The 15,202-nt window shown below is 41.1% G+C and overlaps 2 protein-coding genes across 3 annotated transcripts in view; both read right to left on the minus strand.

Moving 5' to 3' along the window:
* Positions 1–244: 244 nt before the first annotated feature.
* ranbp10 (RAN binding protein 10) overlaps positions 245–15,202 on the minus strand; it is a 56,269-nt gene continuing 41,311 nt past the window's right edge. Inside the window, exons 4-15 of one of the 2 annotated variants that reach the window (XM_011475864.3) lie at positions 9,481–9,648; positions 9,372–9,394; positions 8,536–8,720; positions 7,041–7,153; positions 6,859–6,967; positions 6,644–6,792; positions 6,374–6,572; positions 5,990–6,129; positions 5,457–5,605; positions 3,860–3,971; positions 1,520–1,661; positions 245–1,439 (exon numbers count right to left, since the gene is read on the minus strand). In XM_011475864.3, coding sequence (XP_011474166.1) covers positions 1,531–1,661; positions 3,860–3,971; positions 5,457–5,605; positions 5,990–6,129; positions 6,374–6,572; positions 6,644–6,792; positions 6,859–6,967; positions 7,041–7,153; positions 8,536–8,720; positions 9,372–9,394; positions 9,481–9,648 — 1,478 coding nt within the window. In that variant the 3' untranslated portion in view covers positions 245–1,439; positions 1,520–1,530. 2 annotated transcript variants of the gene reach the window in all.
* On the minus strand, positions 10,724–12,329 carry LOC111947544 (basic salivary proline-rich protein 2-like). Its single transcript, XM_023955960.1, has 2 exons — positions 11,893–12,329; positions 10,724–11,829 (listed from the first exon to the last, which is right to left on the minus strand). Exons 1-2 carry the CDS (start codon positions 12,310–12,312, stop codon positions 10,852–10,854), a joined length of 1,398 nt encoding a protein of 465 aa, XP_023811728.1. The 5' UTR covers positions 12,313–12,329; the 3' UTR covers positions 10,724–10,851.

Genomic DNA, 15,202 nt, shown 5'->3' on the forward strand with positions numbered 1-15,202 from the left:
GATAATTCAGACACATAAACTTAATTAATGTTGATGCTTTTATTGGAGATTTATTTACTTACAACAACTCATTTAGTTTTTAAATTATTTTAATTGAACTGTTATTTCACTATTAAGGAAACTGAAATTGAATATAAATCATGGAATTTATCTTCCTTTAATCCAAAGGTCGGAATTTGACAGGAATTAAGTTAAAGGAATCTTTTCCCATCTAGATTTTTTTAAGCGTTAATTCCTTTTTTTAGCTTCTCATCGTTATTTTGTTCTGGGGATTTTTGGTGCGGAGGATTAAAACCAGGAAGTATGTTTTAGTTTGTGATATTATTGCACAAAAAATGTAACAAACTCAGGGACAAAGAGACTATCTTAGAAAAGTTTGAAGGCAAAAATAAAAAGCATTTCCAAACAATCAGGGTTTTTTTTCTTCCAGCCAACAAATCCTTGTTGGAACCCCCCAAAAAAAGTGATTTAATCATCACAAAGCGGAGTCTAAAATTATGGGCTCTCTGTTGGTTGGACAATTTGGCCTCTTTATTTGAAATGCTGGTTGTAGCTGCACTCACGCGCAGCACGTCGAGCTTCGGAGCGAAAGAACCGGCAATAATGAAATCCCCGGAGGAGACTTGACTTTTTGACGTGCGCACACTGTGCTTGTTAGTCTGCCTTTGATGCAGATGATAATAGTGTTAGCCTCAGCCTTGAAGGCGGGTGTCGTAGGTGCAGGCGGGATCGCGCGCTGCCACCTGCAAGCCACACAGCTGATTGGCTGAGACAGTGGCTGCTACAGTAAAATTAAGGCTCCGACACCTCTGACCTGCCAGCTCCCCCGACGCACAGGAGCTTCAATTACATTTAGTGTTTTTCCTTTTAAACTCCCTTCTTTGTCAGAACGCTGCTCGGTATTTAAACAAAAAAACTGTAGACTCCGCTGTGGTGGAATAATTCCATCTTTACGGTCAGTCCTGTCTGACGTTAATGAGCTTTCTCACGCTGAGCTTCAAACCCTGAAAGCACTTCCGCTCCAGTCCAGCTTTTCTCAGACCTATTAAAAATAATGTAATGCTCCTCAGGTATTGCTCAGGTGGTCTACAGGTGTGAGGGTCGCCATGGAGACTGGCTTATTGGCATGTTGTCGTGGAATATGATGAACAGGAGCGAAAATGAGAAGAAAATACTGATTGTGTGAGAAGTCTGCCGTTAAAGCATGAAAAAAACTTTAAAAAAAGACAGGAGGTCAACAGATGAACAATTGGAAAAAAAAATCTAAAAACATAATAATATTAATTATCTTTAAATAGTGTCACACAAATTTTATTTGATAATACTAAAGTAAAAAGGGAGCTTTCTTCACTCTGGTTCCTCAGCACCTTCCTCTGTGCTCTTCATCGTCATGGTAACCACCAGCTGGACATGCCTTCTCAGTGCTACTTAACATGAAGCTGTGGAGAGACGGGTAATAATTGCAGTCAGGTTCATGCAGGAGAAAAATCAGTGAGTGGGTTTGATTATTTTCCCCCACCTGAGCCTGCGCTAGTGCAAAAAGTTGTCGACTCTGGCGAAGGAGCAGGAACCGGCCTGGACCCGGGCCATGAGCTGCACGCACTCCGTGGCCTGGCCGAGCGCCAACATGAGCGGCGGCTGCTTGGGCAGGTTCTGAGACTCTGGAAAGCAGAAGAAGCGCAGACACACCAGCGCGTTTGCTACACGTCAGTTTGATTAAAATGACAGTGGCTCCTGCCGTAAATCTTCCAACGTTTACGCAATCGACGTGAATCAGCCGATTCTGACGCCGAAATACAACATGCCACTGACGTAAAGTGCTGCATAACGGCGCAAAGGAGGTTTCTCTTTGACAGAATCTACCAGAATGATGTTAATTCTGTTCAGTTGAAAAGTTACGGTAATCTAAAGAATAAAAACACCAGAACTGTTAGGGTTAATGTGACACATTTATTCACACTTATACTAGTGGGATAGTTGCCTACACGCCTGTAATACCACATCACACTGAAAGATGGCAGGTCCTGTACAAAACCTGTTCTAGGATTTGTACAGGAGTCTGCAGCCTGCGCTCCTTTGTGGCTCTCTTCTTAAAGACAAATAAAGAAGTTTTAACTCTAAAAAGTCACTGTAAACACAGAGTTGTGTCAGGAAGGGCATCCGGCGTAAAAGTCTGCCAAACCACCATCAGTGAAAGCGGATTCGCTGTGGCAACCTCTGACGGGATTTGTCGAAAGGTGAATAAATGGACGAACTGTAAACATTTTGACTGACTTTTGAGCGCCGTGTCCCAGAGATTATCCATTTGAGGCCAGTAAGCACAACCAGAATGAAGGCAGATTAAAGCAAATGTTCTATTTTAGGAACAAATACAAGGATTTTACGTTAGCCTTTTGGTTCAAACAAACAATAAAAGTCACTTAATTAGCTCTGATTCAAATTCGGTTTATTAGATTCCAGCTGAGATGCACCACAAATAGTTATCTTTCTTTGAGGAATCACTTTTGACACTACACATTATTTGCTGCATTGAGATGATCCTATATGGTACAGGGTGTCTTTTATTTTGAAAGGAAGTCATATGAACCTCTGTCAAAAGTTACAAAATATCTCAGATTCAGAAAAAAAAAAGGTTATTTCCCCTTTATGTTTATGTTTTACAACAGTATATTTATGTTTATTATCATTGTTACACAAACATAAATACAAAGCAGTGTCTTATTTTTCTGAAAGGTGAGGTAAGATTTTGCGGCTCCAAATGGGTTGTGGTCTGTGAGAAATTGACCCAAATGGCGGGTGTTGCAGGTTGCAGACTTCTGGTTTAGTAAAAATACATTTTGTGAAATTCATTCAAGTTATTCTGTTAAAATGCTTGAAAGGAACAACTCACGACGTGATTCATGCCTTTGTTTTCCAAAGTAAATTCATCTGATGGTAAATCTAGTTTTTACAAATCCTAACTTTAATGAATCAGATTCTATGTTTTCAGACAAGAACAAAACAATGAAAGGTTCTGCTTAGGTGGAGGTTTGAGGATCAGAAGGATTCATCATGAGTACAGGTTACTGATCTGAGAGTTCTCTGTTTGAACGGCTCCAGAATCTCCACTTTTCCTCCATAAAAAGAAAAAACTTAAAAACTTTGAGGATCAAAACAAAGACTTTCACACAAAAAAACAAAAAAGAAAAAAATTAAGATTTAATCCTTTTCAGACTTTTATTTTGAAGGATTCCTCCTTTAGCATTAATTTGAATCACAGACTCGGCTCTATATATGAATCAGTGGTCCCAAAGCTGGAGCGCTGAAACATTTCAAGCTAAAATTAATAATGTCCTTTGTTTTATACTTTATGTTTTCTTTACAGCGGCTCCGCAGCCTTATTCCCCGTTGCCATGGAAACCACAGGTCTTGTTCAGTTATGCAGAAGGTGCAGTGTGTTTACCGCTCTGATAACTCTATCAATATAGAGTCTGCAAACATTGATAAAAGCCTGATGCTGTTCTAAATTCAATGTCCAGCTGATGCAGGAGGTTAAAGTTTAAAGAAGGAGCAGGAAACGCTTTCTCTTTATTTTATTTTTCAATTTTTTGGTACAGTTTGTCTAATTCCTTGCATTTTGCTTTTATTTTACGTTATTTCTTTTTTTTTTAAACCTGTCCTGTCCAACAGCTGAGCAAGCAGATCAGAGCTGAAGGCCTGTTGTGTTGGACAGATGTTATTGTCAAACAGGGGTTTATGGATCTTCAGACAGACAGAGTATATTTGTATAAACCCCTTTTGTATTTGAGGCTGCTAATTGGTTTTTAAACTCGCTGCTGCATGTTTTTGTGTCAGAGTTGCGCCGCAGACTGCAGTTTACCCAGGATGGCGCTGTTGAGTGCGGAGCAGAGCGACTCTCTTTGGGTGGGGTCCAACTGCTGGCCCACGGGACAGTTCCAGGGGTCCGAGTACGCCAGCAGGCTGAAGGCATCCTGAACACACACACACAGACTTTTATGAACACAAATCTGTGGTAACTTCTAATTTTTATAAATAATCTCGAATCTTGTTATCCAACAAACTAATGGCGTCAGCTTTTAGAGATCGGAATTTTCTCGTTATTAAAAATCCAGAAGATTTGCAGTTTGAGCACAAACCACACCTAAGGAAAAACAAACATTTAATTGAATCAAAAACACTCCTAATTTTGACTTGTAGATCAATATATTTGGGATAGAATAATTCCTTGTCTCAGCTTCATTAAATGTTTGTGTTTTCACTGTTTATTTTACACATCAAGCTGTCTGTTAGCAGAAGACGTGAAAAAACTATTTTGAATTTAACAATAAATGAAATATTTGAAATGTTTTAACTTTCTGTTTACTTGTCTCTCCTCTGGCCCCCACGGGTCTGCATGAGCCCCTGCTGTTGGATCCACCAGATTTCAAAAACAGAACAGTTCTGTTGGTGCTGAACTTTCATCATTTTCTGGATGCTCAGATTTACTGGCGCTCGGCCATTTTGCTTTAATGCCATCAGAACCATAAAGTTCTCACACTACAGCAGGTTTTTTTTTTATATTTTATCATCCACAGTTTCTGATCATTTGATCATTACCTGCATATTCATCCTTGTTTCAATAATAAATCATTTTAAGAATATTTTAGTAGAACTGAGAACCTCAGTTCTTCTCATTTTTTCTATTTTCTTTAGCATGTGCTAGAATTAATTGTTGGTATTTCCACTAAATTTGGATAATTTTTTGGTAGAAATACTGGTTGAACAGGTGTTTTCCTAACATATAAATAAAGATTTTCCTGTTCTTTAGGAGAAAACTTTCAAATGACGCAGCTATGAAAGAACTCTTGTTTGGATTCAGACAAGCTGGCTTCTGTTTTACTGCAATTTCAGCTAAAATACACCTTTGCCCCCTAGTGGCCGTATACAAGAATCACAGCTTCATCAATCATTTTATGTTCATCTTTTACTTTTTTAATACTTTTCATTTCAATGTGTTGATTTAAGGTTTTGTTAGTAGCGCAGTTTCTCATCTAAAGAACCGTAAAACTCAACTTTCAGAATCCAGAGAATCGCTGTCTTCTCTGTTGAAGATAAATCTGTTTTTTACACAAACGCTTAATAAAAAACCCACTTATACTTGCTGAGAATACTTTTTCCACATTTGGCTTTCCTTTATTGATTAAATTACTTTGATCTTTATTCAGTTACTTTTTTTTCTTTGGCTAATCTTAAAAAACACATTTTTTTCCCACCAAATTTACTTCCTTTGTGTATTTGTCTCATTCTGTTTTACTCGATTAAGCTTCTGTACGAGCAGCAGCTACCCTCCTCTTGTTTAATCAAAGCAGCATTTAAATGTGCAAAATCTCCTAAAACCTCCCGCGCTCCGACCAGCCACTGCATCTGCTGCAGGTCACCCGTGTGAGCACCCTCTCTGGGCGTCTGCTGCGCTGTACCTGTAACATCTTCTTGTGCGTGGCGTTCTTGCCGTACTCGCGACAGAGCTGCTCGCTGAGCGCCTGCAGCTCCCGTCCGAACTGGATCATCCGCTCCGTGGCCGCCTGGTTCCCGCCACACAGCTGTCTGCTGTTGACGCAGCCGTCGTCTGAACCCGTGAAAGTGCAGGCCGCAAAGTCATGAAATAATGCAGAAAGAAACGCTGACCATCAGTTCACCACCTTAAAGGATCATTTCTGCTTAAAAGCTTGAAATTTCTGTGAAGAGACAAATATTATGAATCTTCGTGACGGCCACCATTATGTTTTAAAAAATCTGAATTTTTAGCATTTTCAGTTTTGGCTGCCAACTTAAATGCAGTTAATTGCTGTCAGGGGGCGTGGCTACAAAGGTTTCTAACATCATTACGAGCTGCTGCTGTTCTAATTAGTCCTTCTTTCATTAAATTGTGGTTTAAAAAAAACATCTGTCAGTTTGCACATGCTTTTGTGAAGGTGAGAGGCCTCCCCTTGTGTCCCAGGTGTGTGTTTACCTGTGACCCCGTTGCCGATGCTGTTGTCGTTCATCTGCAGGATCTCTTCGTGTTTGTACGTGCCGTTCGTGATCCGGGCCGATGACCCGTCCACAATGCCGTTGGTGTAATGCTCCGCCTCGACCTCCATCTCGCTGTCACTGCGGGTGTGCAAAGATGTAAAGATAAAAGCACGTCAGAAATGAAGACATTTCAGGACTTTTCACATTTTGGAGAAAACATCTTTTACAAATAACTTCTTTACATAAAGAAAACCAATCACTTTGATTCACATCTTTCAATGTATTGTAAAAGGGTTCCAAGTGGTCTTTTAATTGCGATTATGCTGTTTTAAGACCAAAATCCCAAAATCTGGGACATAGTTTCTGAAACCCCCTCCCCCACCTGGTTTCCTGGTTGCTGTTGACGCTGTTGGGTTGGCTCTTCGTGGAGTCTGAGGAGTTGGACTCAGAATAGTTGATGGAGGAAGGGGAGGAGGAGGTGGAGGAGGAGGCGGAGGAGGACGGACTGGGGTATTTGACACTGTGGCTCTTGGATTTATTGGGAGGGGTGACACCGTTGCTGCAGGTGGGGCTATCTGCTCCTGTGATGGACACAAACATCCAGTCAGACTGTCAATGAGCTGTGCCTCAGTGTGAGTGTGTGTGTGTGTACCTCCACTGTGCACGTGTGTGTTGCTGGCTGCGTGGCGGGGGCTGAGGCTGGGGGAGTCGGGGTAACTGTCCTGGGACTTTGGCGAGCGTACGGTCAAGCAGCAGACCTCGCTGTCCGTGCCGTTCACCATCTCCACAAACTGACGACATCTGCGAGGCGACACGTCGCGTTACTGCAGGAAGCTGCCGCTCGCCACCCAAACTCCACCAACTCACTTCAACATGAAGAGCAGGTTCGGGTTGCGTTCTAACAGGCCCGGGTAAACCTGCTGAGTGGCCTCTATGGCTTCTCCCACCCGTCCTGCCAGAACCAGCTTCTGTATTCCTGTCAGACACAGACAAACATGCGTTTACCAACAAACCGCAAGGAAATCTTTCCCTCCGCCATCTTTACTTACTTTGCCTGTTCTTTATTGAGCTCTGATCTTCTTGGATCATGGTCTCGGTGGCTCTGGCGAAGGCTGTTGCAGTGGCACAGTACCCATGATGCACCAAATAGCTGGACACCATGCTAGATAACACATAGGTGAGAACAATCAGTACAAAAGGGGACAAGATCAAATTTTCTAAAAATTGCCATTTTTTAGAAAATTTCTTTGTTTAAAATCATTTTCTGAACAATTACAGCTTCAAACTGCAGATAATCTGAGAATAACGCTTCTTTATTATCTTCATGCTTCTATTATTCACCTTTACTTCCACTTCTTATTTAGAATGAATCAAAATCTCTCAAGCAGGATGAAGAAACCTAAATTAATTACATTTTGAAGAAAACAAAACAGTTTTTGACGATTAATTTTCATAGTCTTAGTGGTCCTGTTTAAAAACATTATTCTGTCCTTAAAGACCCACCATGATGTGTCTAACATGTTTTTGTAGCATATTTCTGATGATAGAGGACGTATGTGTGTGTTTGTGTGTGATTGTTTTTGATTTGGGCTTAAAACAGCAAAATCCAAACTAAACGACCAATGGGAATGCTTTAAAAATCAATCAAAAGATGATTGGAATGGGACCTCAGACACATTTATTTTACTTCAGCTTAAAGCTACCTTAGATATCACACTTATGGACAACACTGTTTTCTCTCATGAACTAATGTAACTGAAGGAGCTGGTGTTTATTCAGTGCAGAGCTTTCCAAATGTCAGATCAGCAGGAAAAGCAGATGAAGACAAATAATGAGAGGTTCTATGAAGATCTCTGTTAAACTGTTGCTTTTTGTTCAAATAGCTCAGGGTTTTGCTGAGCTGTGAAACTTCTGGCAAGCATAATACTGTGCCACAATAAATTTTTATGTCAATGTTGGCGGTGAAGCAGGTTTTATCTTGGTGCAAATGCTGTCTGTGCTTTTATGTTGTATGCTACTGTGGCGCTTTTATTTTGAAGGGCTAAAAGGGAAGTGCTTTCTCTTTTCTTCGTGGGTTGTATGACAAACACTGATGGACTGTCAGTGCTGGTTTAATGTTTAACAATTAATTAATGAAAGAAGGATTAATTAGAAAAGCTCTGAATAATGTTAAAGCCGCTGTGGCCACGCCCCCTGACAGTAATTAACAGCATTTAAGTTGTTAGCCAAAACAGAAGATGCTAAAAAATATATCTGACATTTTCAATCAACATTTTGTAATTACTTTATGTCGTCTAATGTGCTGGATTCATCGACTAAAAGTGTGTGGGATATTAAGGAGCAATCCATTAAAAAAATACATTCTGATTCTTTTTAATGGTTTAGCTTTTGGCCTCTAAGAAGTTGCTCTCTATCGGGATGAAGCCTGCAGGCTGCCGTTTAAAAAGCCTTGGTTCAGTGTGTCTGGAGAAGTTGGCTCTGTTTGGTTTCCTCCTTCTGGAGGGGATTTTACTTGGTTTGATCACAAGAACTGTGAAATCTTACTTCTGCAAGACGCCCTGCCACTCCCCCAGCCGCTCGCCAATGGGAAATCGTGCGATCATTCCGAGGATCTTGGCCCGCCACTCGCTCATGTAGTCCTCGATGTCGAAGACAAACGGCTGCTGGCCAAAGTTAGCGTCGACGATCTCACCAGGCGTCTGTAGCCCCACAGTGGGGTACAGGTTGGGCTGGAAGAATTTCAGAAAGCAGGAGTTAGAGGATATTTGGCGCTCTGTGGGGGCCAATTTGGTTGGGAATGGTGGGTCTTTTGTGGTGTCAGAATCCACTCAGCGAATTCATGTTTTTTTGTTTATTTTGGGTTAGAAAGGTTTGATAAATTGAATATTCAAATTGCTAGTCCTTGTGAATAGTTAACATCCTGTCTTATCTCACTGTTTTTCTCTCATCTCATCTGATGTCTCCATCACTGTCCTGTCATATCATTTCATCTCATCTTGTATATTTTCGTCTCGATTTTTCAAATTTTCAACATACGCTAAAAATGACCAATAAAATACCTAACATCAGCTTAGCAACCTTAATTTTGACAAGCCACAAACCAAACAGATTCTCATATTTTCCGCACAGGTGTTAGACTAGTCTTTAAAATTCTTCAACTCCAACTCCTCATCTCAACAATTATCATTGTGAGCTGAGACAGAATGAGGAGAATGAGACAGAAAAGTTCTTTTTGCAAATCATCTCTTTCATTCTTAACAACTGTTGAAGTATGTAGTCGACAAAAACACTTTTACGCCAAAATGGTAGTATGGCAACCACAACAAGCCAGCAGCAAAAAGGGGCATTTGCAGAACTGAGAGTTTGCTGTCAGTACTCACTGGGAGGTCTGTGAAGGCAACACCTGAAGACAGAAAAAGAAAAGCATACATTTTGTTCTCTTTAAAGTGTCACAGATTTAAATGCTTTGAGGTCGAGTGAATGACCGACCTAAACTGATGCCGTTTTTGGTGTAGAAGCAGGTGTTGTTGATGAGGTTAACGCAGCAGCCAATCACATCTCCCGTGGTAAACGTGGGCCCGTACGGCTGGCCCGTCCCAGAGGAGCAGAAGGAGTGACCGTCATCTCCATGGTAACCGTACGAGTGCTTGTCCCACCCTAAAATCAGAAATCAGGACCACGGAGATTAGAGATTTAAACTGCAAACATTGTTAAAACTCCGCCAACCGGGATGAGGTGTGATACATGTGAGGAGGGAAGTGACTTTGCACTGCAGGAGGAAGACTCATGGACATCTGATACTCGAGTTTTTCCATTTGACTGCTGCTGCTGCTGCCTGCAGGCCGACTCTGACGCTCACACTCACACTCTGTGTGTTTCTGGCATGTGCTGCAGTGTGCTAGTCAGCCAGCAGGGGGACAGAGAGTAAAGAAAGCGGTGAGTCACAGCTTTCAGGAGCAGCTGCAGCTCAGGAGGAAGAACCAGGAGAGCAAAGATCACCCAGGAGGCTGAAGAAGATGACATTTGAAATATGTAAACTTGATTAATCTTGATGCTGCTCACCAAGTTTGTGAATGCAAGAGAACACGCTATGTTTCTAACTGAATAGAAAACGCCTTCAAAATAATGCACAATGTGTTTTATATAATATTTTATTGCACTTTTAATATTATTTTAATGTTTTTAAGCTTTTTTTTTAAATGTTAACCAAAATATAAAAAAAAATGTTTAAATATCAATTTTCTTGAAGCAGTCTAAACCTGCATAGCTCTATGGCTTCATATCATAAAACAATCTCTTTGTTAAATTCTAAATGAACAGTGAATAACAAAATATATTTGAAATACATTTGTTTTGTTCATCTTCAAGCAATCAGATTCCTTTCTGTCCAGTTAGAGTTCATTCCAGTTCTGAATATTTAACAGAAACAAATAAACTAAAGAAGCTAAAACATCTCGGACAGAATTCCATTGGGCTGCATGTAACGGTAAAGAACCTCCTTTGGACCCAACGGCTGACCAAAATGACTCCAAGAACACTAGGACTCATCCAGGAGGTCAGAAAAGAACCAGAACTATCCTACAGACCTCACCTGCCTCAGGTACAGTCAGAGATTATGACCATCAGAAAAAGACCATTAAAGCAACAGTCACACATGGTGGTGGTAGAATGATGTTGTGAGGCTGCTTTTTGAGACGGATTTCTGTTTTCTACGTGAATATCAGAAAAGAGATTTTTTTTTTTTTTTTTTGACTTAACATTTTATTAAAGAATTCAAGCAACTTGAAGTCAAACAGTAAACTGCAGAACTGCCTTCACTCTCATCCTTTCAAGTTAGTTGAAAATTTAGTCCAGTCCTTTTCAGCTTTGAAACTCTTGGAGTAGTTGTTGCACTGGGGGGAACAGAGTTTGAGAAGACTTAGAGTTACCAGGGATGACATACTGCTCGTAGCCAACTTGAGTTGTACGGTCTCTGCCAACCTCATATTCTGACTGCATGTGAGACACCGTACCGTGAGGAAACTGGCCAGTCACAAAGAGGTAGAACAGGTGTGGTATTCTTTGCTTGATGTAGGGTGAAAATGAACTTTGCATATTAGTTGAAGCATAAGGGGATGGCGAGTCAATATAATCTGTCATCTTCTCAGAGTTCCCTTGTTCGTAGACAGCCTCAGAGTTCCTTAAGGTACCTCCCTGGAACATTGGTGCATAAGGCAAAACAGGATCTTCCCCCTCTGTCTCCACCTCCGAGTCGCTATGATCCAAGCCTCCTTCCATTTGCGGAATCTTCGACTCAAATGAAAAATCAACTTCATGGCCAAGCTGAGGGTCGGCCAAGGATTCATCAGTAGGTGCTGTTCCGATGTCCTCAGGTCCAGAGGGTGAGGGATCCGTAATTTCTGATGGTCCCCATGGGGCAGTACTTTCAGAAGGCATTGGAAAGCTTGTTTTCCTTGCTAGAGAATCCAGCCAGGACATGCCAAAACCTTCTGGATTAGTTGCAGGTTCAGGCACCTTTGGAGTATTTACATCCAATGAGAATGAAGGATAGTCAGTACTAGAAGGGGTACCAGACTTAGGGGGCTTTACAACCCATGATGAACCTTTAGAATTAGAGCGGCCAGGATATTTTGGGGCAACCCATGACAGTGGAAGACTCTCTGGATTAAGCAAGGAATTCTGTTTCTTTGTGGGAGTCTTCACTTGCCATGGGTGCATAGAAACACTTGGCTTAAATGGGGGAGGTGGTAGTTTTGGGGGATTCACAACTGCCCACGACACAGCTGGGCCTTCAGGATTTGAAGAGAGACCAGGCAGTTTTGATGGTTCCACAAGCCATGACACAGCAGGATCTTCAGGATTTGAAGAAGGGCTCAGCAATTTTGGGTATTCCACAAGCCACGAGACAGCAGGACCTTCAGGATTCACAGAGGGACCTGGTAGTTTTTGAAGTTCCACAGGCATTGAGTCAGCAGAAACTTCAGGATTTGAACGGGTACCCAGCGATTTCCCTTTTGGAGTTTCCCCCATCCAAGGGACAGCACCACTGGGACTGGAGGGGAAACCAGACCAAGCTTTTCGTGAAGGTCTGGTAACCACCCATGACACAGAACCAGGTTGTGAGGTAATCCCAGAATCAGAGTCTGAAGGCTTATCATTTTGATGGTCAGAACTCAGCCACATTTTGTAATTCCCCTCAAGATGATCCTGTTGGCTCAAATCTTTAATAGGAGAGGAATGAGCATTCCAACCCAAAAGTGCAAAGAGGAACAACTGGCTTGCAAACCCCCACAAAGCCATTTTGCCCATCAGCTGACCCATTCCTTGTGCTTCCCCAGAAAAAGAGATTTTGATTGATTTGATTTGATTTGAAAAGGAGATTTTGATTGACTGATTGATTTCAAGCATTGTAGACAAAGCAATAAAGAATGTGCAAAGATTTATCAAACTCCTTACAGAAATGATGAAATGCATAGATAGGAAAAAAAAAAACAGATGCCCTGTCATTTGTGCTAAAACCAAAGAGGACAACAGTGGTAAAAGCAAATCTAAAAAGCCAGACTGGAGTTTCCTACAATGCACACTAATCAGCCAAGAAGAAGCTTCTGGAGCAACGTTCTTTGGATAGATGAGGAGTTTGGGAAGACACACATCAACTCTGAGTTGACAGACTCAAACACTTTACAGTGAAACATGGAGGAGGCTGGTGTTTGGTCCGGAACTGCTTAGCTGCATTTGAACATTGACTGTATATGAGACATGGAGTGAGTGAGTGTGACGTCACCCATAGAAAATGACTTACTTCCAGCTCCAACAAAAGAAAGTCAAGTCAGTCGGAATTTTTTTGGCAACATGGATGCCACCATGTTGGAACCAGACAACCATTTCTATAGCAACCACTCACGCCAATCAGGAGTGAGGTTGTTGGAAGGTCACACCCCTACCACTTGAAAATGAGCTCAGGAGAATCTGTCCATCAAACCTTTCAAACTCTCAACATGAGTCCACATTCTAGAAAGAACGTGTTAAAAAAGGCAAAGCAACAATTGTTTTTTCTCACAAACAGAATGGCTGAGTTATACCTGTTGAGTTCTCAATAGAAGTCTATGAGATTTTGGCTTCTTGGAACCAGCAGGCACTTCCTGTTTGGAACGCCAAAAGGAGGGGGTCACTCAGTCCAATTCCCATATCCATTCAATGGACTTGATTCTGTGCAAGCTCATTGACACTTCAAAATAAAAGCTTTCTAGAGTGCAACAGTAGAGTCAGAAAGCTCAATCTCAGTGGAAAGTTGTGAGTCGTCCAACGTTTAAAACACCAAACAATGGCTTTGAACTAAACATGGAACTATTCTGAAGTCTAAAAAGCCCTGATCGAAACCTCACTGAAAATTCATGATAGGAGCTGCAACAAGAAGCCATCTAGAGAGAGGAAACCCTTCAAACTGGAAATGAAGCAGTTTGCTCTCAGAAAACCAAAATATCTACAGACAGGAGCAGAAATCACGGATTGAGTGATTACCGGTAGTTTGCTAAACAAACTATTATATTCAAGGGGATCATCATTTTAGTCCTGGCCTTTTTCATTAGTTTTTATTTAATAATGATGTTGAACAGTTTTAAAAGCAATGTCTGGCTTTCACTGGTTAGTTTTTAGTCATTTTTTTTCTACTATCACTTCAGTAAAGTTCTAGTTTTTAATGACCATTGTGGGTTTTTCTTTCATTAACAGAAAACGTAAAAAACTAGTTTGTATTTATGTGGAAAGTGTCTACATTTAGGAGTAACATTTCCAGTTTTAGTTTCAGTTTCCAGAGTATTATACCTATAAGAAGTTATGTATAGTGACATTACACTGTTCACTCCTAGACACGCGAGGAGGAGACTAAAATTAGTCTCTGCTAAAACGGACGAGGAGTCTGAAGTGCTCGCCGTGCTTTCAGGCAAGTCCGATGGAAACAAGAAGAATACCCTTCTCCTGTGGAAGTAGTAATTTCATGTATACAATACTCTGACAAACGCAGACTGACTCCACAAATATTCCTGCATCATCCCCTTAAGCTATCCTCAGATATTTTGTGCACAAAACAAATCTCACCTCAATCCAAAACATGTGTTCATCTCTGAATTAATGATTCGGACAGAATAAGCCTGAAGTTGGAATAGTGACCTCTAATGTTTACAGGAAGAATTCTCTTCAACCTGAAAAAAAGTTTATTTTAAATTTACAAACTTCCGGCCTTCGTTTAGAGTCAAAGGATGACTTCTTAAAGTCTAAACTAATCGAGTTTTGCAGGAATTCCTCCTCCTGAAGCGTCAGAGTCATAGGAGACCTGCAGCCCTTCAGCTCCAGTTGCAGAGCGCACATCAATGCCAAAAAGCAAAGCAGGACTGAGGGAAAGTAGGTCGTGGGACAGCACAGATATTAGTTGTGTACTTTGTGCACATGTGTAACTGGGAGGATGTAATAAAGCATTAACCTAAGCTGCATGTGTGTTGGGTGTGTTTGTATCCTCTGCAGTGGACTTTTTCTTTCAACTTCAGCACATATTGTCCTCTGCCTCTCTATGTGCTCTTCTGTACATTTGTGTATATATTTGTGTGTCTGTGTGTGTTTGTGTGGTGAGGTATTAGATTAATCTGCTGACAGGGATATTGTCTCTAAAGCCAGGCTCACTGCTGCAACATGCTAATGAAATGGGCAAGTCTCCACAGCAGGATCACACACAGAGGTCAACAGGACACACAAGGAAGGCACTGGGCTGCGTTTGCATTGCATTTGTCATGGTCCTCACTATAACAACCTTTGAACTACTTTTAATTAAAACTCCCTTCACTTTCTCCCAAAAGTTTTAGTTCGTCACTTTGCACTTTTTAAGACTAACTATTTCTAAACCTTGTTAAAGCTTGTTAAACGTTTGTGCTTGTCCATAAAGTTTGCTGGATATCCTAGACAAGCCTTTTTGCCTCTGTGGCATCTCGCTGCCCGTTTACCACAAACCGATTTTTGGGGTGCCCCTCCTATTGACGGCAGGTTCATTCTGATTGGATAAAACCAGGACTAAACATGGTTTTGAGAGTAAAACCAACCATTTTCTCAGAATAGAAACACCGATGGACAAAAGTACATTCATAAACAGACAGAGGTGAATATTGTTCTGCAGGTCAAACCATTTGGCCTCTGGCAGTACTTCAGTAAAAGTATCAGTTTC

Source organism: Oryzias latipes, chromosome 6 (genome assembly GCF_002234675.1).
Source record: "Oryzias latipes chromosome 6, ASM223467v1".
Lineage (NCBI taxonomy): Eukaryota > Metazoa > Chordata > Actinopteri > Beloniformes > Adrianichthyidae > Oryzias > Oryzias latipes.